The sequence below is a fragment of the Hoplias malabaricus genome, chromosome 8 (genome assembly GCF_029633855.1).
Source record: "Hoplias malabaricus isolate fHopMal1 chromosome 8, fHopMal1.hap1, whole genome shotgun sequence".
Lineage (NCBI taxonomy): Eukaryota > Metazoa > Chordata > Actinopteri > Characiformes > Erythrinidae > Hoplias > Hoplias malabaricus.
Window position 1 is genome coordinate 34,621,942 of NC_089807.1, and position 24,302 is coordinate 34,646,243.

General features: G+C 36.9%; 1 protein-coding gene across 4 annotated transcripts in view; it reads right to left on the minus strand.

The window, feature by feature from the left end:
* Positions 1 to 3,900: 3,900 nt before the first annotated feature.
* The window catches only part of LOC136705443 (regulator of microtubule dynamics protein 2), a 50,993-nt gene continuing 30,591 nt past the window's right edge, over positions 3,901 to 24,302 (minus strand). For all 4 annotated transcript variants that reach the window (XM_066679022.1, XM_066679018.1, XM_066679020.1 and 1 more), the window contains exons 6-11: positions 14,210 to 14,285; positions 13,396 to 13,473; positions 11,277 to 11,375; positions 7,829 to 7,882; positions 6,473 to 6,553; positions 3,901 to 6,370 (exon numbers count right to left, since the gene is read on the minus strand). In XM_066679022.1, the coding sequence (XP_066535119.1) occupies positions 6,323 to 6,370; positions 6,473 to 6,553; positions 7,829 to 7,882; positions 11,277 to 11,375; positions 13,396 to 13,473; positions 14,210 to 14,285 (436 nt within the window). In that variant the 3' untranslated portion in view covers positions 3,901 to 6,322. The remainder of the gene's footprint in view (positions 6,371 to 6,472; positions 6,554 to 7,828; positions 7,883 to 11,276; positions 11,376 to 13,395; positions 13,474 to 14,209; positions 14,286 to 24,302) is intronic.

The window sequence follows — 24,302 nt, forward strand, 5'->3', positions numbered from 1 at the left end:
ACTGGCAGAGCTGTTTACAGAGCAGCATTAGTAGCCTGGGAACGAAGCATTGCTCTTTTTAAATTGTGTTCTGATGACATATCACATGCTTGAAAGGTCGTTCCATTTCATAGATTTTACCCACTACACTGTGTAACTTCATTCCAAGGATTACACTGGAAAACAGTGGTTAGGGGTAAATATAAGAAATGTGATTCTCATGTTTTTTTGGGCTCATAGCCGTTTGAAAAACACTGCTCTCTCTCTCTCTTATATATATATATATATATATGTGTATGTATGTATGTATGTATGTATGTATATATATACATATATATATATATATACATACATACATACATATATATATATATATATATATATACATATATATATATATATATATATATATATATATATATATATATATATATATATATATATATATATAAAGCTATGTAAATACTTGCTACATACTCTTAAATTCAGATGAAATTATTACTTGCCTCTATTACCCAAAGAAATGATTCTCAACTTTATTATTAGGCTTCCCAGGATGTATGCTAAAGTCATTATGATGAGTACTGTTGTCCAGTTAGAGTTAATCTATATAAAGGATTGAGCTTATTTTTATCTGAATGTAGAGGCAGCATTTATGGGCAGTGGCTCTATCCAGAGTGGTGGGAAGCAAGGGGAAGTGCTCAGGATAGAACTTTCCCTCTGCTGCTGCTGCTTATCTCGCTCCCCCAGTACATCCTGTTCTTGATGGGCCAGGCAGCCAGTCCTGAGTGCGTGACAACTACAGATAGAGGCAGCTGATTACTGATACATCAACACCCCCATCCCCCTTCCCCCAACCACCACCAGGCCAAAAAAAGAAAAAAAAAATGCTAAAGCACCACTTGCTACTATGAGATCAGGAATTGCTCAACAGGCTGGAAGAGTAGATCCTGTAAAAAATCATATGCTTTACTGTAAATATAAATAGTGGACAGAGTTCTGGATAAAGATACAGTAGTGTAGCATTCTAAAAAAAATAAAATAAAGGTGCAACAAACGGTTCTTTGAGCAATGCCATAGAAGAACCACATTTGGTTCCATAAAGAACCATGTTTGATTCTGAAATGTGTGAGTGTGAAGAATCTTTTAGAAGTTTTAAAAGAAAAACCTTCACTCGATCTTATGGTTCTTTTGAACACAACAGCTGTCCTTCACTTTGTGTGAGCACTTCGCAATGAATGGACCATTAGAAATGCTCCAAAATTATTTCCACAATTACTTTTACATTTACTTCCATTGAAAGTTAAGGATTTTTCCTTCTATTATTAAAAAAATGGAGATATATGTTTTTTTAAATCATGTTTTTCCCAACTTGCCTAGTGTTTGATCTTAAACTGTTTTGTGAAATAGCCACAACACAGCACACCCTCTCAGAACAAGGGAGCTGTCTTAAAGGCACAGAACATTTTTAAGGGATTAAACGATTTTGATTAAACGAATTTTGTCATGTAAAATTGCATTTAAACTTGCATAAAAGTGACTTTTTTGTACATATATATATGTATATATATACATTATATATTACCTCGTGTTATATGAGCTGGGGTGCATGATTTGGACACATACTCAAAATAAGCGCATTATTAATAGGATGTGATCCCTTTAGGGAAATACACTCACCACATGCAAAAAGAAGATGTTATTCAGTTAACCTCATCACCAGAAACCTGAACCTAGTCTTGCACAAGACAAAGGAGTATGATTAACCTCTTATCAAGCTGGATAAGACAAGGGCATTCACAAGGACATAGAGAAGGGAATGTTACCATCTGGCATTGTAGCTGACACTATATTTCCCAGAGCTTAATTCCCATGCAACAATATAGTCCCACTCATAATTTGGCTTTTGGGTTTTTGGACACAAGTTCAATAGTTTCATTTCAAGTGTTTGTGAATACAACTGCAATATATGATTGTTGCAACTTGTTCAAATCATGCAAACCAGATCATGCAAGCAGCTTAAAACCTTCACTTGTGTATAGATGCACCACAACCAAGGCCTGGAATAATAAGAAACGAGCCCTGGTTAAAGCAAAGTATAAGTATATTAAACTCTCAGGACATACAGATACATCTGCATTCTTTATGAAATTTGGCATTTCTATCTGTAAATCCCATTCCATTCAACCGCTTTCCTAGTTATATCAGAAATATTGACTCTTCTTTCAATCCATGTGTTCCATTTATAATCTGCCCATTTTGTTTATACTTACAGATTTTACCTGACTGTAAATAAACAACATATTTTGCCATGTTATGATTTAGATATGCACATTACATTATTTTTTCCTCAAACTGACTGATTCCATGTTTTTACGCTAATCTCTAATAGCTGATGTTTTTTTCTGAGGATTCATGAAGCCACAATCTTCAGCCTATATTTGCTGGAAATAAAAGCAAATGGGAGAATGTCCTCTAAAAGTGTCGATTCCATAATTTTTGGCAGTGTACTCCCACTAGATATTTGTCAATTGCTCAAGACAAGGATAATTTCAAAAAGGCAAAAGAAAAAAAAAAAAAAAACAAACAAAAAAAAAACCTTTACATATACACTATAGGGACAAAAATATTGGGGCACCCACACATTATACCTACAGGGGCTTTTTTGAAATCCCATTCTAAACCCACAAAACAGCAGGTTTGGAACTGGAAAATGGAACTGGTTATTGAGTCAGCAGAGCGTTATCAACTTTTATGCACTTTGTGCCTCAGCACTCTGTGACACCGCTCTGTAAATTTATGTGGTCTGCCATTTCGTAGCTGAGTTACTGTGGTTCCTAAACACTTTTTAATAATAAAACTCACAGTTGATTGTTGAATATCGCAATACTTGCAATTTAATAATTAGGTTGCCAATATTTTCCATAGGTCAGCTTTCCACAGACTCATTGTGGGAACATTTCATCAAATTTCTACATAATGGCCTGCAAGATAAGCAGATTTATCTTAAAATAAGAATCATTGTCTGAGTTGTTTTTGTTTTTAAGGACCACTGTTAAGAAAGCAGTTAAATCATACAAAAATGTCATTTAAAATAATCTGAAAGTTAATATCTGAAAGTGAATAACGACAGGCAAAATATTTAAACAGATAATGAGGCAGAGAACCTTTGGGAAGTAGAATTATCCATATTCTCTCCCTCATATATATAAGGTTCTTTGCCTCATTATCTGTTTAAATATTTTGTCTGTCGCCTGCCCTCTCCGTTCCTCAAAGGAGCGCCAACTAACACGGCCAAACCCCCGTACAGGTCAGTCGAGGCTATTCTCATCTCTGGTACCACGCTGGTGGATCAGAGCAACAGAAACCCTCTCCGCATTCAAGAAATCCTTGAAGACCCAGCTCCTCCGAGAGTATCTCTTGCACTGAAAGTCTTTTTTTAATGCACTTATTACTTCCTGGCATATTGCACTCAGTGTAAGGTAATCTGTATAAATTGTGCTGTAGTTTGAATGTTAGATCCTCTTTTGTAAGTCGCTTTGGATAAAAGCTTCTACCAAATGCATACATGTAAATGTAAATTACTTTTTGTATTAGCTTGGAGATTGAACAGAAGCCAAAACTTTGTAGCAGAATTGTAGCTTTACAAATGAAGTACTGACTTTTCCTGGTTTAGAAACTGATTTACTCAAGGCCTTTTGAAGTACTGTCCAAGTTAGCAACCACAAGGGAAAAGTAGCTGTGCTGAGGTGAAGGGGTAACTTCCTTTTGGATCTGACAGCCAGGAGATGATGGCCTACTGTCTGCAGTGCCTGTAATTAGTTCCTGCTCCAGATGTCCCTTGCATGAGAAAGAGAGTTAGAGGAGAGTGCAACAGTAAAAAGGTCACTGTACCTGAAAACCCGGCCATGTTGTTTTCCAAACTTTATTATTCTCTGGCTTTTATTATTATCCAAACCCAGAACCAAATTCCAGCAATGGCTAGAGCTTGCCTGGGTTCACTGACAACCAAAATCAAGAAGAATCAGTTTAATTCAAAGTCCAGTTGCTTTCAGCAAGACATACAACTCACAAATCACTATTTCATCAGTTACATAGAGAATAAATCACAAAAAAATACATCAAATTAGTAAGTCACCGTATATACAGCCCTTTTTTCCACTGGAAAATAATAAAGCAAAACACATAGATTTCAGATCACTATATACGTAAATGTTCTATATACAAATCAACAGTATGCTAGTTTTACAGAATACATAAAATTCCCTAGAATACAATCCATTACAATCCAGTACAATCATTGGTTCATAAAAGCACATATTTAAAATGTAATCCAATAAAAGAGAATTTATTATATTTTTTTAATGATACGATAAACAATATCACCAAATGATAATAGTTATATGATACACGTGTCTTGATGAAAAGAGCAGTAAAATATGATCATATGGAAAAAAAATGTAAACTCCTTGCTTTCTTTGGTAAACCTAGAACAATTCTAATGTCTAACAATGTGGATGCAAAAAAAAAAAGAATACAAATCTAGAGACAAATATCTGTAACATTTAGATTCATGCCAACTCCATGTCTTACAAAAATTAAACATTTTCAACTAAACAGTGGCTGTGATAGTGCTTGAGTCTCATGGTTCTATTTCACTATAATTTTTTAATAAAGGAATAAAAGTAAAGTAAATATTACAGCATATTTCTGGAATAATACCTATTCCAAAATGCAATGGCAACATCTCCGTTATTTGTTCTGATACAGTTCTGATTTAATGGAGGGGGCCTGCTTTATTTTTTTATTGGATGAAAACATTTGGGAACACCAATGTAAGCAATTGTGGATCTGTGGACCAAAGCCATAGAATATGTGAAATATTAATTATATTTTTATCTAGAATTATTATATTAAATTTTTTTTTCAAATGTTGATTAATCCTAATCTTAGATTTAAAAGAAATGTCAATGGTGTTTCCTCATTGGGACTGCCCTTTGGTCCAAGACTAGAATTAAAATAACACCAGGTAAGATTTGGGTTTTTTGCTTCTTGGGCTCCCCCTAATGTAATTCATTTTTACAGCACTGTATTGAAAACAGTGGGGACCACCTGGGTGGTTTCCTACCCTCCTCCAAAAGTTACAGAGTGCAGTTTCTGCAATGCTAAACTAGGAGTAGCCATGACAGATGCTCTGTTCTTTTTATTACAGGTCGGTGAAGCATCACAACAATTCTGAAGCTGTATTTTTAAAGTAAATATATTACATAGTGTTCCTTTAATCCACATTGGGGAAAATGACCCTAAGTCCATAATACAAATTGCACAGATTTTCTAAAGCCTGGTTTCCTTCATTCTGTTGAATATGTAACCATTTAACTGGAAATCCCTTTTAACATTGAGCTAAAAGACTGTGAAAGCAACGCTATTTCTCTCTATGTAACTGTTATTCTTCCACAAGTCAGTCACTCTTGAGATTAAATAGCATCCAGCAGCTTTGTGAAGAACAAAACAAGCTCCAAAACATGATGAGCCAGCATGTGTTTGTCTTCTAAAACAATGGTGCTGATATGAGTATTAATGTGGAGACAAAAATAGCACTAAGGAAAAACACAAGTGTGAAGGTAGAAGCTAGTGTTGTATTTTGATGAGATACAAAAAGCACCATGTCACCCAGGCCTCTAGAAATAATAACGATCTACATGAATGAACATTTGATGAACATCAAAGTGAGAATAATTAGACAGGTAGAATTTCACATGATATGTGATTGAAGTGATTGAAAAACAGCCAAATTGATGGCCTTTTGTGCTGTTTTTGATATTACTCCTGGAATGTGTCTGTCAGGAACAGAGTGAAGAAGAACGGATGGAAGCCTACTATTAGTGTTACAGAAGTCCACCCAGTCTTATGCAATATAAAATAAAGGGGTGGAGTTCATACAAAAACTAAACAGCTCCCTCAAAACTAAGCCAGACATAATGAATCTTAAACTGGAACAAAACATTATAGTTCACTGTAAAAAAAAAAAAAAAAAAAAAGGACAAAGAAAAACATCGCAGTTACTTTTTCTGGACACCACTTTCATGGATTGAAAAAATATTCTGGATATGGAATTGTCCAAATTTAAATTACTTATATTTTAAAACTAAAACCACAATTCCCTAGCAAAACTTGCACCATATTTGTTGTACACCACATTAACACAATATATCACTAATCAAAGTGCAGTCGTACCCAATGTTAATCTCTAGTCTGCTGGAATAATATTCATAATAAACTTGAGTCCACACATTCATCAATAATGCCCAATGAGAACAAAGCCATTTCGAAAAAGGATGGACTAAACTGATAGGAGAAGTGTTTCCAGCTCCTTCTGTGCTTCCTCATCCTGTTACAGATGGTAAAAAAAGACAATGAAACATTTGAAAAACTGAATACTTATCTTAATAAGCACTGTACAGAACTAGGGACTGTGAATGATACAACCCACCTCTTTAGTCACTATGTCCATACTAGATGCAGCATCACACATTTTTTTGGCTTGGTACTTCTGGCCCAGGTCTTTGTAACACTAAAATCAAGAGTTAAAATAAAACTCATTAAGAACCAGTCCCATTTATTATTTATGCGCTTTATTTCTACTCCTCGTTTCCAAGGTGTAGTGGTTTAAATCATCCCCTACGAAACAGGACAGCCCTTCAAGTGCCTGATATGTCACTGGCAGACTTTAGTTAAATTTAGGGCACTGATGCCTTCAGAAGCACTCACTCCAAACCCTTCTGTGATTATAAAGCTAAATTCAGCTTCTTATTCAGTAGAATTTTCTTAAAAACTTCCAGTTCCACTTTAAAGGTTGCAGTAGCATCAGGTGCCAGAATGTAACTGCTTCACCATATAAGATGGATATGGGAACTTACTAGTTAATCACAGAAACATCAGCATACTATTAATGATGGTTTATGCCTTTTATTGAATAATGGGACATCATATATTCAGGCTACATTAAACGAAGATAATACAATGTTTACCATAGTTTGCTTACACAGCCATCTTGCTTGTGATCCAGAAGGCATCCCTAAACCTGCTTTTGTGTGCCTCTACAAATATCTCAGTTTAAAGGGCCATATAGCCCTACCACTAGGTAACATGGAGGTGCAGGGCTAATGGTGCTTTTCCACTGCATGGTCCCTACTTTACTCAGCTCTGCTTGGCTCTTTTGCTTTTCATTTGGCAAATCCCGTACCTGCAACTGTTTACTTTTTTAGTCCCTGCTGGCTCATGGTTCCAAGTGAGCCAAGTATGGAATAAATGTGATGTGTAAACCTTGCAGATTTCTGATTGGCTAGAGGAGAGAGAGAATAGTCAATCATATTGAAATGTAGACAAACTCACCATTTGTAAAATCTCCAAGCTACAGTATTGATCACATATTTTTTTATCTGACTCACAACAGCAGCTCGTAAAACTACACCACGGTCTTGGATTGGCGGCTAACGAAAGACTCCAAATGAGAGCCAGGGAGAACAAACAGGGAGCGAAAAACGTCTGTCTGAATACTTATCTTAATAAGCCAGAATACTTATCTGTCTGACCTGGGGTGCGGAGCTGTGTTCAGTGAACGTCATTATACTGGAAAACCAGGGACCAAGTGAACAGAGCTGTGTAGAGCTGAGTAGAGTAGGTACCATACAGTGGAAAAGTGCCATAAGTGGTAGGTGCAAGGGCTATACCTTTCTTGAATTAATTAATTAATTATGGTCAGTGGAGGTGAGAGAATGGACATTAAATGTAAAAACAAAGTGGTAATAATATTTTGATATGAAAAAAATACTGAAAAATAATTTACCTTTGCTAAAAAAACATAGTTGAATTTGGAGTACTTTGGACAAAGTTCTTCTGCCTGTGAAATGAAACAAAAGATTTACTACTGAACAGTTTAAACATCACTTTTTAATATAACACAGGACATCTCACACCTGATGGGTAAAATTGTTAAGAGTTGCTTTAATGCAACATGGATGTTTAGATCAGAGATGAGGGATTGGGATGTGTAAAAATATTTGAGATCTGGGCAGTATTTAGTACTTAGTGAGATTATATCATAAGGAAGGGTGATTTTGGAAGGACGTGGAGTGGAGTCTTGAGGGGATAATTGATAAAAAAAAAAAAAAAAAGGTGGTCAATATAAAATTTTGTCAAATACATCAATATTCAATCCACAGATTCATTAGTTTATTTAAAACAAAATCACAATAAACATTCACTAAAAATCTTTTCTTCAGCTGGATATTTTAGTCTGTTAACAATTAGAACAGTTGCTAAGCAACATGAACGTGAACATTTAACTATATTAACTAATATCACACGGTTCATGGAGAACTTAAGAAAACTGTCTGGGTTTAATACAATGGTGTATTAATATAGAATTCAGATAATGTGAGGTGGTCATAGGTGTGCATATATGTGTATTATAAAACAGATTTAAAGGCAGCTCGGTCAATTAGATTTTAGGATTTTATCTGTTTTTTAAAACAAACCACAATTTCTCAGTTTAGCCAGATAACATAAATTTGAATTCAGAAATCTCCAAGGAACTGATCTAAGAATTTGTTGTATAATTTTAAACGCTGGTTTTTTGTTCTCTGACTAAGTCATGAATCCTGCTTTGTGAAGCACTCTCCAGGTATCTCACTCCAAAATGGGATGAACCAGGGAAGCTCTAAAAAGCAGGTCTACCTTGATGTGGTTTTACAATGCTTAGAGCGAGTACATTTGCAAAATTTAGCACGCTTACATAAACTGCCTGAAGATTTTGCGTGTTTAATGAGTTTGAAAACAATCATCATCATCATCAAACGCTATAAAAATCTTCCCTTTCACGTCAGCGTATTAAATAACAACCTAGACTTCTTTTACAAGAATCTCACCATGGCATGAAAGATAAACGCCAGGGCACATGAGTACATTCTCTCCTCCAATTAAGATTGATATTCCAACTCATCTTAAATTATAAATTATATAAATCATTTTAAATTATAGTTATTCAAACAACCATCACTTATATCATTAAGATATTATGTTTGTCTGTCAGAATTTACATCTCTGGTGACTGAGCTCTGGTCAATACAAATTAAAAGTCTCATACTGAATTTCATGACTCTTAAAGATAATGGAAAGAATCAAAACTACAGAGTTCTTAATTTATGCTAAAACCATGTAAAAGCCCTAAAGAAAATATTAACCATCATTCTCAATTCTCAATGTGATAAAATCAAATAATATATCTCTTTAGCTGAGACCAAACTTTGTGATAGATACCGTTGGAAGATTTTCTCTTGGACCCCGTTTCTCTGGGCTGAAGCTGTGCTTTTGCAGCTCACAGGTGATGTTGTATAACTGAACAGGATGTGTTTGATAGAAAGCGAGACAGCCTTTACCCTCCCGGCAAGGTGCAACAAGTTACAACACACGCCACTTAAATCAAAATTGATGGGTGAGATACACAAGATGAGGAGGAGGCATGCAAGACTGTGTCTTGGCCAGGAGTGATTTTATTTCTCTATATAAACATGCGAAATGTGGGAACACGTATTAAACTCTTTTAAATACCTGGGGCTGCTCTTTAACTGGGTGCAGGAGTAACTTGGGGGCAGCTACTTAACACTACACAAACACGCTTCTGTGTGAACGCACAAGGCAGATGGTTGGTACCTCTGCAATTGTGTAAGTCCACATTACGTAAGTCTGTAGCTTGATCTATGGCTAATACTATAGGTGACCCAAGGGAAAGCTTTAAAACTGCACTAATGACTAATTTCGGCTACACTTGTGGGAACAATCCTGCAACTGATTTTACGTAAATGGGAAAAAGTGATTTCATGCATGTGCTCTATTTTGCAAATATGGGTGTATCTAATGTTGGTGGTGATGGAATGGTAATGGTGGCAAATACAAACACCATTTCCCAAAAAGTTGGTTTTGTGAAATGCAACAAAAACCAGAAAATGTGATTCATGAAGCAAAAAACTGAATTTTATTTTGTACACATAAACCATAATATAATTTATAATTTGATGCCGGCAACAAATTTCAATAAAGGAGCTTCCAATAATTCCAAAAGGAGTTTCCACCCAAGGCTAACTATTTGCAAGCAAAGATGGGTTGTGGCTCATTACTTTGTGCTAACTTTAAGAATGGATTATCAAACAGTTAAAAAAACAGTTAAATTGTTTAATTCATTCATTGTCTGTAACCGCTTATCCAGTTCAGGGTCGCGGTGGGTCCAAAGCCTACCCAGAATCATGGGGCGCAAGGCGGGAACACACCCTGGAGGGGGCACCATTCCTTTAGAGGGTAACACACACACTCACACATTCACTCACACTTATGGAGACTTTTGAGTCGCCAATCCACCTACCAACGAGTGTTTTTGGCCTGTAGGAGGAGCACCCGGAGGAAACCCACACGAACACGGGGAGAACACACCAAACTCCTCACAGACAGTCACCCGGAGTGGGACTCCGAGGTCCCTGGAGCTGTGTGACTGCGACACTACCTGCTGCGCCACCGTGCCGCCCTTTGTTCAATTCAAGACTTCTATACATTTCACCTTCTACTGTATTAAATATTGCAATAATACTGAGGTTATTCAAAGAAATATCTGCTTTTTCCATGGACATCTTTTTCAGGGAATTCCATGGTTGTTTCAGCAAGACAATGTCAAGACTCATTCTAAATGTACTACAACAACATAGCTTCTTAGGCACATTGCCTGTGAAAACATTGACAATATGTATCCTCCGTTTCTAAATGATTAAACAGTGTAATTAAAAAGTGTTTAAACAGTCTGTCCCAACAGTATTGGAGTGTGTTACAATGGTGTGTGGTGTCTATTTCTGAATGTGTTTCTATGTAAAACACATGTTAAACTAAGTGTGAGTGTTAAAATGTAACATTCTTTAAAACTCTCAGAGGTAATTTAACACAAATAATGTTGATTTAACAGTGTATTTGCTGTGAAAACAAATAAGTTGTTCAGTGACACATTGGAAATATTTTCTTTCTGCTGATGTCTGTTCAATTAAGCTTCAAGAATATTAAAGAACAAATAAAAAATTATTGTTTTTATTGCAACTTTTCTGGAAATGGGGTTTATATATAATTTTAGCAAATAAAAGTCACTTTTCATATATTCAGGTTATGGGCCTTGTGTTCAGACAAGTTTAAACCTCATATATTCAAACATACAATAACTATGTGTTTGTACATTATCCATGCCAACATATAGAGCCCACCTTAAGGAAGTTCTGTAGTGCATCCTGAATTGTGGCACTTGGGGGTTCTCCAAATAGCGTAGCCGCAATTTTCCTCTCAATCCATGAGCACTGAGCAACCTGTACACACAACCATACAGAGGTAAATACAATAAAACGACCAGAAGAACAGAAGCACATTCATTTTATAAAAAGAAAAAAACCCAATTGATATTAATACAGCAATTGTCTCTTCCAAGTCATTTTTGACACAGAAAAAAAGCAATTGATATTTTCCAAAAAAGAAATGTTTAATTCAGGGAAAAAACTAACAAAGAACAAACACCCACTCTCACTCCACACACACAAGATTCCAAATGATAAAGCAACTGCAATATTTAAAATAAAAGCTCAAGTAATGACAAGCAAAATAACATCAAACATTCATTCTTTAAGGTGTATTTCCAAATAACTAGAATGGACCACTGTACGCTCTTAGAAATGTGACACGCTCAACTCTCTGTAATTATAAGTTGCTGAACTATAATTGCACACTCATGCACACATACACACTGTGTTCGCGTTCATTTCCTGGAATAAGACAATACTTGGTCCAGCTTCAGAACTGTTATGTCTTTGTTCTTAGAAGGTGTAATTAAAGGTGTACGGATATGTAACATCAGCACTGACACGGGATCTTTGTTCAGCCCCAACACTTTGCAGAAAGTCCTCTGAATCAATTATGTTTTGTCATCAGTAAGGATATATGAGATAGTAGAAAATAAATGTTTTGGCAATAAGGTCAAGTTAATAAAGCTTACAGAATGGATATACCTTCTTCAACTACTACTTTTCATGTACACCTTTTATATGTTTAAACATTTCTAAATCATTAAAACAGTCACTACCAATAGCAGAAATTATGGAATATGACCTTGTACGATCCATGGTTTGCAGGTGACATCACTGTGTGTAGTATCCACCATACTGACTCAAAGACACAACTCAAATAAAAACTGTGATGTTTATAATAGTTTTATTGTTTTTTTCAACACTTTTAGTCCTTATTTAGATATCAAAATAAAATAAGTCTAAGTATGAATCCCTGGTTATATATGCCACGTTTATAAACAGAGCTCTGTTTTTTTATTTCCGACATACAAGACACTACGTGAGTGCAGAAACTGTTATTTTATGACCAACACCGTGCCCTATGGAGGGCATAGAGAGATATTTGGGATTCAGCCTCGGCTTCTCTGTTCACTAACTGACCACTCACAGTCCATACTTAATTAAACTTTATTAAGCCAAATCAGAGGAATAATTTAGGCAGACATTCGCAGTAACACATTATCCTCCAAGAATATGTTACACTATCACAGCACAGGGAAACTGGGATCAGATTATTTACCCTGAAAACAGACAAAATAATTCATGGTTTGTGTCTGTAATCTTATACAAGCTAAAACAAAACATGAGTGAAATAACACAAATACTGAAGCTTGTATATGATTTAACTCACTCACTAATATGAATACCCACTCAGATTCAGTCACAAGAACAGAGAAATGCACTGGCATTTCACATGCTTAGAAATTTCCTTTAGAGCCAATAATGAAAATGCTAATATGGCTATCAGAGGGTAATGGTCTTTTTCTCCTTATTACGCAACAATATCTTTTACTTAAGCAGTGGGCTTTTGTGCTTCCAAGTGTTGTAAGTAACTCTCTCCAATGCAAGTTGTTTATGAGATAAATCTATCTATCTTTCCTATCTGTTTACATTAGTGCTGCTCTCTACCAGATAATCAGTACCCAATTTTGCACCTGTGCTGAAAAAAGAAAAAAAGAATATCATGATTGCAATCCTATGTATAGCACATTACCGCAGGAAATGTAAATTGGCACGTACACAATGTGCAGCTCACTGGATTTTAAGAACAATGACAATGGCTTTGACTAAAGCAATCTGTTCTGGTCTGAAAAGCAGCTGCACAATGTAAAGCAGGATGAAAGCATAGGGTGGAATTATCTTGTTCTGGACTCACGGAGGATGAAGAAAAAAGTTTTCTTTTTGGCTGAAGAACTATAAACAGGGCCAAGTCAGATTAAATGTCTGTTGAAACACACTGAATGGGAACATGGAGAAATGTTTTACTCACAGCATAACACCAGCGGCCAAGCAGATAATAAGACAGTGGATCATGAGGCTTCAGCTCAATGGCTTTATCCAGATGATCCTTTCATGTGTAGATTGTGAGAAAGAGAGAGATATTACTATTACATCACTGTTACATTATGTGACTGCTCCACCCATTACAAACACAAAACCTCCTCACACAAACACATACGAAATACTTATAAAAGCATACATGCACATATTTTGCATCACCATCTCTCAGCTCTGGCTATTCCTCCACTTTGTATTCGTATCTCTCCCTCAGTGTCTCTCATTGACAGTCACCCTCCCAGAGCTCTACAGGTAAACACACTTTGGAGGTCCAGCTGACAGTCAAGATAAAACACTACGTGCAGAACGGCGGGTCTGCACTTATGAAACACTCCTGTGTGGAAGAGTGTGCGTGGTGGACCTCGGAAGGTTATATGGTGCTGCTCATTCACTGAAAGCAAACTATATTTAAATATTATGTTTACATAAAATATAGATTGTCTGTGACATTATTAGGTAAAATTACCACCAGGCTCAAACAACACAACGCTATTTTTACCCTGTCTAAATATTCTATCCCCGAAGAGCCAGTTTCAGCCCCTGTTCCTTTAAATGACAATCAGCTACTGTTTATGCCAATGCAAGTTATGGGTGAACAGGGGCTCTGTTTTTAGCTATTTTTACTTGGCACAGTACTTTTGCACAGTACTATATGTCTTTCAAATGGGACTTTTTGTGGTTAGACTTTGCAAGAAATTCTTGAATAATTACACATTTAAAAAAAATTATATTTTATTTACACTTACCTTGAAAAGGTAGCCATTCTTTATCTTATTTTGAACAGATTCATATTCTGATAGAAGTCCACATACAATGGCATACCTATTGACACAGAAAAACAGGGCAAGAAGTTTTTAATGCTGTCACATTTTTCAACGAAAGCTGTCTAGACAACAATGAAATTGTGCTAACGGAAGGACTGCTGTTAACACAAGCCTCTCATTATATTGCTTCAATTGTGCCAGCTAGTAGTCCCTGTGTCCAATTAGTCTAGGTCCTCTTGCTGGAGGGGTAGAGAGTGGTTTTAAACAGATTGAGATTATGTAGTGTGTGTGTGTGTGTGTGTGTGTGTGTGAGTAAGAACACGGCAGACTGCATGGTTAAAGTGTGTTTTGAGATGGAAGGCGTGATGTGATCAAAGCTTTTCCACCACAAGGATGTTAATCCTGCTGGTACCCCATATCCAACAACATGGCCTGAACACAAACACATTTCAAATGTAGGATCAAGGACTTCAAAGCTGTCAGGAAGAAAGGAATCAGCCTTTTAATGATCTATGCAGTTGTTTAGCATTCTAGAAAAACTGACCAAATCTATGAACTCATCAGAAAAGCACATTTTGTCATACATTATCACATTATTGACAATAAACATTTGCTATATAGCCCAGCTCTAGAGTGTATAAGCAAGACAGCATACGTGAGAGACAGTGTGTCCGCTTGTGGATTTTTAAAAGGACTTAAGGGTTAGTCCAGGTGCTGGAGGTCAGGTTTCCACAGTGAATGATTTAAGACTTTTTGTTGGCAGTAACAACTCTGCTGTGGTGGTGACTGCCATATTCTTACAGCCCTTCCGGCCTTCATTTGGCAAGAGCTGATCCAATCAAATGGCCCCAGTATGCCAAGTTTAAACAATCTGCGAACAGGAACATGTAGTGAAGAATAAATGGGCTTTTATATATACCTGAGGTTTTCACACTTGTCTTGTGTCACCTTGAGAAAATGCTGAATAATAAAAATATTACCAGCATTGCTGCTAGTCTATTTTTTACTTAAGTGCCTTAATTAAGACTCTTTAAATGGTACTGGTCAATAAACCAGAATGAGTGATTTTATATTTGATAGCTGATAAACAGCAAATACCTTTGCATTCTCTACACACTAATCATGTGATATCATGTGAATGACCTGCAACCTCACTGCATTGACAGCAATGTTTGATTGGCCTTTGCTTTCTAAAGTAACAAACTACTGAACTGCAACCAGGTACAATACTGTGTATGTAATATGGGATAAATGTGATTTAATGGACTAACCCTAACCTTAACCTCTGTAACCAAAGCAAAATTTAAGGCACTTTTGGAATAAAATGTATATTTGAAATAAAAACATTCATAAAGTCATGTTTTTTGTCCTGACATCTCACCAAAAGTGAACCTTGTCCTAGAAAGTGAGTGCTTTTTTGGAATTTGTCTCGACATTTACCATAAATCAACACACACACAAACACAGAAGAGTCCAACCAATGAGGCTCTGCCATTTCTGCAGCACAATGCAGAATTCATGAACACAATTCCACATTAGAACAAATGTATTACTTTCTTATTAATTATTTAGCTATTTTTTCTTATGCTGATGATGAAAGGTAATTATTGCATGAATTTTATCTTTTTAGACTCATTTGCAGTATTTTTCTAAATCTTTATGTTGTCCTGCACCTGCAGTCACTGTGTTGGTAAACCACCCAATTCCGCGCAGGTCAAGGAAATCGCTAGTCTCACGGGACCTTTACTCTAAATTTCCCTTCAAACGGAACACTTTCAAACCTTTCGGCTAGCAATCTCACATAATATGGCCAAATACACTGCATAGACCATTTCACAGGGAACTAGTGGTGGGATTAGCAAAAGAATTATGTTGTTTATTGTTGGTGATAGTGCAGTCGTAACTTATGCCTCTTAATAAACAAATGACTTGCTCTTTGTTACTGTTTAATATATGAGAATGATCTAGTACAAGAGTAAACAAATAGGCAGCCTGTGGTCTGAGTCCGGACCCAGACACTATCCTATCCAGACCTGGACCTTTAACTGATAAACTATTAAGAGCTGTGTCATATTTACCAGAGTGTTTTAAATGGTGTGACTCTTCTAGTCATTACGATTCAGGTTTAGCACTCCAGGAAATTACCAGACTAATCATGTGTTTCTGCATATCACACGTGAAGCTACTAGGCCAATCAGATCTGTGCATTATGATGAGCGCTGTGACTCCAATGACTGACACACACAGGACAGGGCTCCAGACACCGCTGTCCTGGGGCCAGTAAAAATAGCTTAAGGAACATGATAAAAGCTCTGTTGGGACACTTTCAGGACGACAGTGTTGTGTGAGTTAAAACCAGAAATTTTAAAAATACAATTACGGGTTGAAATTCTCATAACACTGAACAAGGATTCCTATCCTTCAGCATAAAGAGCCAAACAGCTTGCTGTTAACAGATAAAGTCCCACCCTCCAGCAATAAGAACCAATCAGATTGCTGGTTATGTAAAGCAGTAAGTCAACTGCAATTGCAACTCATTAGGGACTATATTTACATCAGTGGCGGATGCTGGTCTTTCAAGGAGGGGAAGCTCAATTTCGGCCTACATCATAAAATGTGTCGGTTTATTTATACGTAAATTCTACCCTCCGTTTATTTCAAGAAAATGATCTGTGACCCTGTCGTACCAACAAGGCGTCTTTTCCAGGGACTTGACTAGTGTCCTCTCAATGGCCAGCAGAGCTAGGCTGCTTAAACTGCCTTGGCCCATGTGAAGTATGTCCGCCTGTGAGTGCTTTGTGACGGTGTAGGGGCTCAGCAACACCCGCTGGACAGAAACTGCGATAGAAGTCAGAAAGAGTGATAGAAGTCAGTCTCCAAACACAAGCAGCTACAAAAAACCCCACCAGAAATAGAAGCTTGATTTGTCACTAGTCGTTTTTAACAAAGAAAATGCCGCTAAGAGGACTTAGAAAGTCTGGTTCAATGCAGAACAGAATGAAAATGTAATGCTCCCATGGATCTTTAAACCAAAGGATCGCTGATTCGCTCATTTCGCTGTCAATCAAAAAGGGATTCAGCCTCAGACAGATCATCCAATCATCATGCAGAAGCTGAGCGTCCGGGCCAGCCGAGGCCAGCCCACTGCCCCATAGACCCCCAGAGACGCTGAGCGTCCGATGGGCGGGACAAAGCCCAGCCTTTATCCAATCACTCGTCTCGTTTTGCTGCACTTCGCTGCTTCACAATTGAACTCCGTGGACGCTGAGCGTCCACACTGTTTAAATCATTGTGAATCTGCGCGAATGATTGAGAGGAAAGCTGATTTACCAGTGATAAGAAGCTGATTCTGAACAAAAGTTAATCTTAATCTTAATGCGTTGTAGTGCATATTTATTCACTGACATGTACACACAACAGTATATATTTGATCACTTATTTTTTGACATTTTAGGGGAAGCTGAGCTTCCCTTGCAGTCTTAGAGCAATCGCCACTGATTTACATATACATTTTTTTCCAAATCATTGTTTTATTTGTAATTTTAACTTGAAATGAGAAAAGGACATTTTATTTCAAGTATTTGTTATTTATAATATTTATAAATCTTGCTGAAATATATTGAAATGTAATTGAATTTGATTTGAAATTCATGGCTACTTCAATATGCAGGATATGGCACTGATCATAATGCAGGTTATACATAATATTCCAGACCTTGGCTTAAGAAACATTTCTGTAACAGGACCTTAATGAATTTTAATTAATTACTCCTAATCTAGTGCATCACTGAGATATAGTTATTTTGGTGAAGGACAAACTGGCTCAATGTTGGATGTCAATTTTTCAACATTGTGGAGTCACAAGAGTGAAGACAGGAATTTTTGGCAAATGTGACTTCCAAACAAAACACTAGGCTGTGCAGGCTTTGGCAACTTCTACTTCACTGGCTACTGTGATGCAATGGAAGGAAGAATGATATAATTGTCACTGTTATTAATACATTCTTAGACAGGAGCTGGTTTTGTGGTAGTTGACCACACTGATGTTCAGGACTTAACAATTCCAGTGTAACTGCAAACACAGGTGTGTTTACATTAAATATCACAAATATTTTATCAATGTTTTTGTTGTTTTCTCTTCTCCAGGGAAAATACATGGTTAATTTTTATTGTTTTTGTGTGTTTACAACTATATTATTGGTTTAGGAGAAACAGTTGTGTTCTGCTCTGTGGAATTTATGACATAATAACTGCAGAGGTTCCGGAGACAATTTGGGTTTACAACCTTGCTTTCTGTAGTGGTTCAAGAGACCTGAGGACAATGCAGGGTCAGTACAGGTTTAGTGCATGGTCAGTGAGTGACTCCAATGTACGGGATCTATAATCTTATTTGAATGGTGAATCTGTTTAAAGGAGAAAACAGAACTCACAAACGTCCTAAAAGCCGTAGGACATGGGAAACAAACAGACATTGGGAAACTATATAAACAGGACAATGTCTCTGATACACATCGGAGAGTAAAACTGTCTGTGAGGAGTTTGGTGTGTTCTCCCCGTGTCTGGACCATGGGAGGAAACCAGAGCAGACCCATGCAAAGACACACATTGGTAGGTGCATTGGCAACTCAGAAAGTGTCCATAGGTGTGAGTGTGTGAGTGAATGTCTTCCTGTGAAGGACTGGCCCCCCCTCCAGGGTGTGTTCCTGCCTTGCGCCCAGTTATTCTGGGTAGGCTCTGGACCCACCGCAACCCTGAACTGGGTAAGTGATTACAGAAAATGAATGAATGAATGTTAAGAAATTCACCTGTGTATCAGTGTTAATTTTGGCAGCTGATTTTGATTTAGTCTAAGTTTGAAACTTTTGATTCAAAAGGTGTATTATTTTTATTTGTATTAATTTTTATCATTTATTGTTATTTTAGTTTTAGTCCATTAAAATAATTTTAAAATGCTTAATGTTTGAGTGTTGCCATTTTTCCAAATCGTGTCCAAAACATAAAATCAAATTTGAGCTAAATTTTGAGGGTACTATAATCTCTCACATTGTACTCGTATTTTATAGTAAACATTGTAGTGCACTATATGAGTTGAAGGTGGAACAAAATGAAATGTGTGTTACTTTGTTACTAAGCAACGAACTGTGAAAGTTCACTTGTGATTCTAGAACTACGCAGTGATGAACTACATAGTGCCTCACTATACAGCACATTACTAATGAGGGACTAGGGAGCCAATTAGACTTTTTCGATATATCAAATTAGAAATAATTATCAAAAATATTTGATAATTTTCCTTTAAAATTCCTGTCTTGTCTTTATATCTTATCTAGATTTTTTGTCCAAAAAAAGGATATCAATGAATATTTTTCATCGAAATGAACACTGCTGTGTAGCATTTGTAAAGAATTCATTTCAAACCAAGCACCAAATAAGGATTACTGTGATTTGCTTGTTTTATTCTAAATGTAATCAACTAAACTCAGTTATTAGTAAGTAGAGTATATTAATATATTAATATTGCAAAAAAAATTGCATACACAAAGTTGCATCATGATGTGAATAACGTGTGAGGCTGCAATTATAAATTGCTAGTAAATCTGGATTGCAATCAGATATGAGATAATAAACAGAAGACACATTCCTGAAGTGATTAATAATTGAGGGTCATGTTGAAAACTGTACAGGTGGGGGTTAAGAAGCAGGTTGCTCAATGGTCCTGAGGGTAATTAGTTCACACCCCCCTTTCACTTATTGATTGGTGAACTGCTCTAATTCAACCCCTAGCTCATAGCTGTCATGTTCTGGCATAGCCTGCAGAGGAAGGTGCTGACCCTGAGGTGTCTGAGCCAATTTGAAAGCTACATCTGTTTGACTGAGCGCATGACAGACTTGGCGCTTCACACTGTCCAAAGAATCTGGGATTTCCCTCCTCTAAAGCACTATGGGTAATTATCATTTGGAACTACAGTCAGTACATTTTAGGATTCAACATTTCTTGGACTCTCTGTCTTGTCAAAAAGACATTTTATTCATTATATTTTATGTAGAGTGGTGTTTTCTTGTGCTTGGTTAGTTGTTTTTTTTTTTCTGGACAATACAACAGTTGTTTAACAGTATCACTGAAGCGTAATCCAACAGCAGTTACAATCGTCAGAACAGTTTTTAAGGCTTTATTTCCTTGTAGATTTCAAAGCCTGTTGGATTTCTTTTTTCAATCCGACTTGAAAATGCAGTCTCATAGTGTAAACCCTTGGCCAACTCAAGTCTGAATGAGTCTCATTAACAGCCAATGAAAGCAGAGCACAGAAAGTAAAGACAGGCAGTAGATACAGAAAACCAGCAATGTGTCCATGTGTGCAATGCTGCTCTACAGTGGAGGTTGGATAAAACAGTTAAACCATGGAAAACTAGAAGACATTTCATAATGCTAGATGCAAATGTCCCCAGATAACCAATATCATCTGTAACAGCAATAACACAGTGGGCCACATAACAAGCTGCTACAGCCTTTATTTAATTACATTGTGAAGTCTGCTACTTCTGCATATCTGATAATTCTTGCTCATTTTATGTGGAGTTTCGCTTCAACTATATGTTATTGTAGTTATCTCCAGCTCATTCGGCAGCATGTAGAGACCATGCTGACCACGTCTTTCATTTTTTCCCTCATTTAGAATCTATGCAAAAAGAAGTGCAAATGTTAACGGCAGCAAGTTGTTGTATGTCTATGTTTATCTGTCTCCTATGGAAAGTGAGTCTCCTGTTTGGTTTGTGTGTATTATCCCCAGTAATGTAGTGTGTGCCTTTTGCACATTTTTGCAGTCCCCCCCGAAAAAAGTTTAGTGTCTTGGTTTAAATTTTGTTCTTTAAAAATCATGTAGTGCATACAACCCTTCAATCAACATTCAAATAAAGTGAGCATTCCTTGGCTAAGCTACATTAGCTAACAAAATACAGAGAAAGAATTATGAAAACGAGCGTAATAGAGTAAAAAAAATGTGGCAAAACAGTGGTGGCAGGCAATTTTAGAATATAATTATCACAGTTAAATTCAATAACATGAGGACATTTCCACCCCTGAATAAATACAGGCTGCAGTGGCTCCATATATCAAAAGAATACCTCCTGTAAGCAATCAGGATGATCATGTTTGTTGAGCTATCAATTTGTCATTTGTGGAAAAAAGCACAAGGGAAGATTTCTTTTAAACAGGTTGGAGAGGTTTTAAAAGCCTGAGGTGTTCTGTCCTGTGGAGTGATGGCAGATACTTATGTAAAGTTTATACTAACGGTGATGGAGGAAAGAAGGCCCTCTTTTCCAGGAATGAGAGAGAGAGAGAGAGAGAGAGAGAGAGAGACAGACAGACAAAAGACAAAGAGAAAAGAAGTTGGCATTTAAGATGTGTTGAAATATTAACTCCTATATTTCTTCCCCCATTTGCGCACAGTCAGACACACACACACCCACATACACCAAAAACAGGACTTATTGAGATGAATGACGGAGCGTGTGAACTAGAGATAAAACTGAATAAGTGACATAGGAGTTGTCATGGCCAGGATGTTACGCAAGGCAAGCCTGTATCAACCTTGTGAGGCACAGAAATCCTTCAAGCTCCTGGTTGATAACAAAGAGATTTAAGAGGCAGCTGGTAAACGGAAAAGGAGGATTCATTACAGCTCTCCTTTAAACACACAGAGAGCTCATTTAAAACGGCAAGAATGGACGGCTACCTCAGGCTTAACCTTTTGGCACTGACACACAAACAGGAGGGACAATTTCCATTCAAGGTCAAATTCATTGTTTGTGTGTCTTACATCTTCTACAGTGTACTATGGTACATTTTCAGGACAAAAGCTCCCTGGACAAAAAAAAATCACCTTGTGTGTTTAATCTGGTAGTTTCCTTAAAGACTATGTGTCCTACACCCAAGGCTGCTTCCCTAGCAGGGCTCCATGGCTCACAATGCGGTTTTGCATGGCTAGTGAGCCTTGCCACCAAGGGTACAGTGTATGTATCGGTTAATCAGAGCTTTGTAGAGCCAGACTCATTTGAAGTATGAAGCTGACAAAATGAACTGTTGTGTCGTCACCATTTGCTTTAAGTGATTTGTTTTAGACTTTATTTAGTTCATTTGTTTTAGGACCTTTTATGCTGATGAGGCTGAATATGGGATCTCAAAATTTAAAACTGAATACACATCCAACATACAAATATATGAATAGCGGCAAATTCTGGTCCAACCATACACTCTCAGAAACAAGGTACGATGGATGTACATCCATCACTAAAGGTATAATGTACACTAAAGGTATAAAGAGTGTAACTCTACCTTTAAAGGTACAACATGTTTTGGTTTTAAAGTTTTGTTCCTGGCCATGTCTCCCCGTCCACAGCCCATATAAACATTCAAACAATAATGTTGTATGTCGATGTTTATCTGTCTCCTACGGAACGTGAGTCTTGTGGTTGGTTTGGGAGTTTGGAGTCCTGTATTGTATCATCTCCATTCGTGTAGTGTGTGATTGACATTTTTCCAGTCTCCATAAAAATCCACAAAAATCTTTAGTGTGTATGTTTATATTCTGCTCCTATCTAAAAATCACAATGTGTATACAAGCCTTAAACCAACATTCAAATAAAGCGAGTATTTCTTGGCTAAGCTAGATTAGCTAACCAAATACACAGAAAGAATTATATTTTAGATTTAGCATTTTATCTGGCAACTTTGTCTGATGTCAAGTAACAGTGAAGTGAGATAGTAGAGCTGTATTTTATAGTGGTCGGTGGTGCAACAGATAGTGTCGTTGTGGGTTCAAGCCCTGCTTCGGGTGGGTTTTCTCCAGGAGCTCCGGTTTCCTCCCATGGTCCAAAAACACACATTGTTAAAACTGATTGGCTACTCAAAAGTGCCCATATGTGTGAGTGTGTGTCACCCTAAGGATTCGCTCTCCCTCTAGGATGGCCCCGGACACACCTCAACACTGAATTGGATCTGCGGTTATAGAAAATGAATGAATCTATTTTCTAGTAATTTAATATCCGATAACTTTAAAGGTACAACAGTTTTGTTCCCTTAAGGTACATTACATTCTCTTGTGCAGAAGGAGAGGTGAATATTTGTAATCCTTCATTATAGGACTGTGTAAAATTAACAACATTATATAAGTCCTGGAGATGAAATGGGGCATATAAAATCAGCACAATGTCAAATTCTACAACTATAATAGAATATAATAAAATAATATAATACTATATATAAAATAATTAAAGGTACTGAAATGCACCTTTGAGGGTAGCAACACAGTGATGATTTTTCTAGTGCACAGCAGGTGTCTAAGGTGTACATTGTATAAGACATGTTGATAGCCTTAACCCATATAATGCTGCATTTTCTTTTTATGGGGATTCTTAGAAACCCTCGCAAGCAAAAAGTGATATGGCACAATGAAGCACGATTAACACCTTAGTCCAGCTCCTGCATAAAATGAAGGCTATTCCAAAAATGGTAGGCAACACACTGACAAAGCTTTGTATACACATAAAAGTTACTAACAACTGCAAAACAAGTCTGCGTGCATGCATGCCTGCATGTGTGACCGCACGCACTGATGGTCAGAAACTTCTCTTGTTAATCCTGGGCTCCAGGAGAGGATGAAGAAGCCCACCACAATGGGATTTATATGCACTAAATACAGCCACAGGAACAACAGAAGATACTCCTTTATTAGAACCTTTGATACCAGGGTGTTAGCGACAGCAGTTACAGACTGCCAACTGACATTAAACACAGACATGAAAACACACACACACACACACACACACACACACACACACACACACACACTTCAATTACACATGAGCAGCATGACACCATTTAAGGCTTGAACAATACATCCACCTGCTATTAATAAAAGTCAGCAGAGTTCCTGTAGTGTGTACAGTGATATATTAAATACTAAATGGAATGAAACACCTGTTAAATTTGGATTTACACTGTATGGTAATCATCACGATACAGTAATTGCAGATTGTGAAAGAATACTTTGAAAGTAAGTTAAAACCGCTGGCCTTT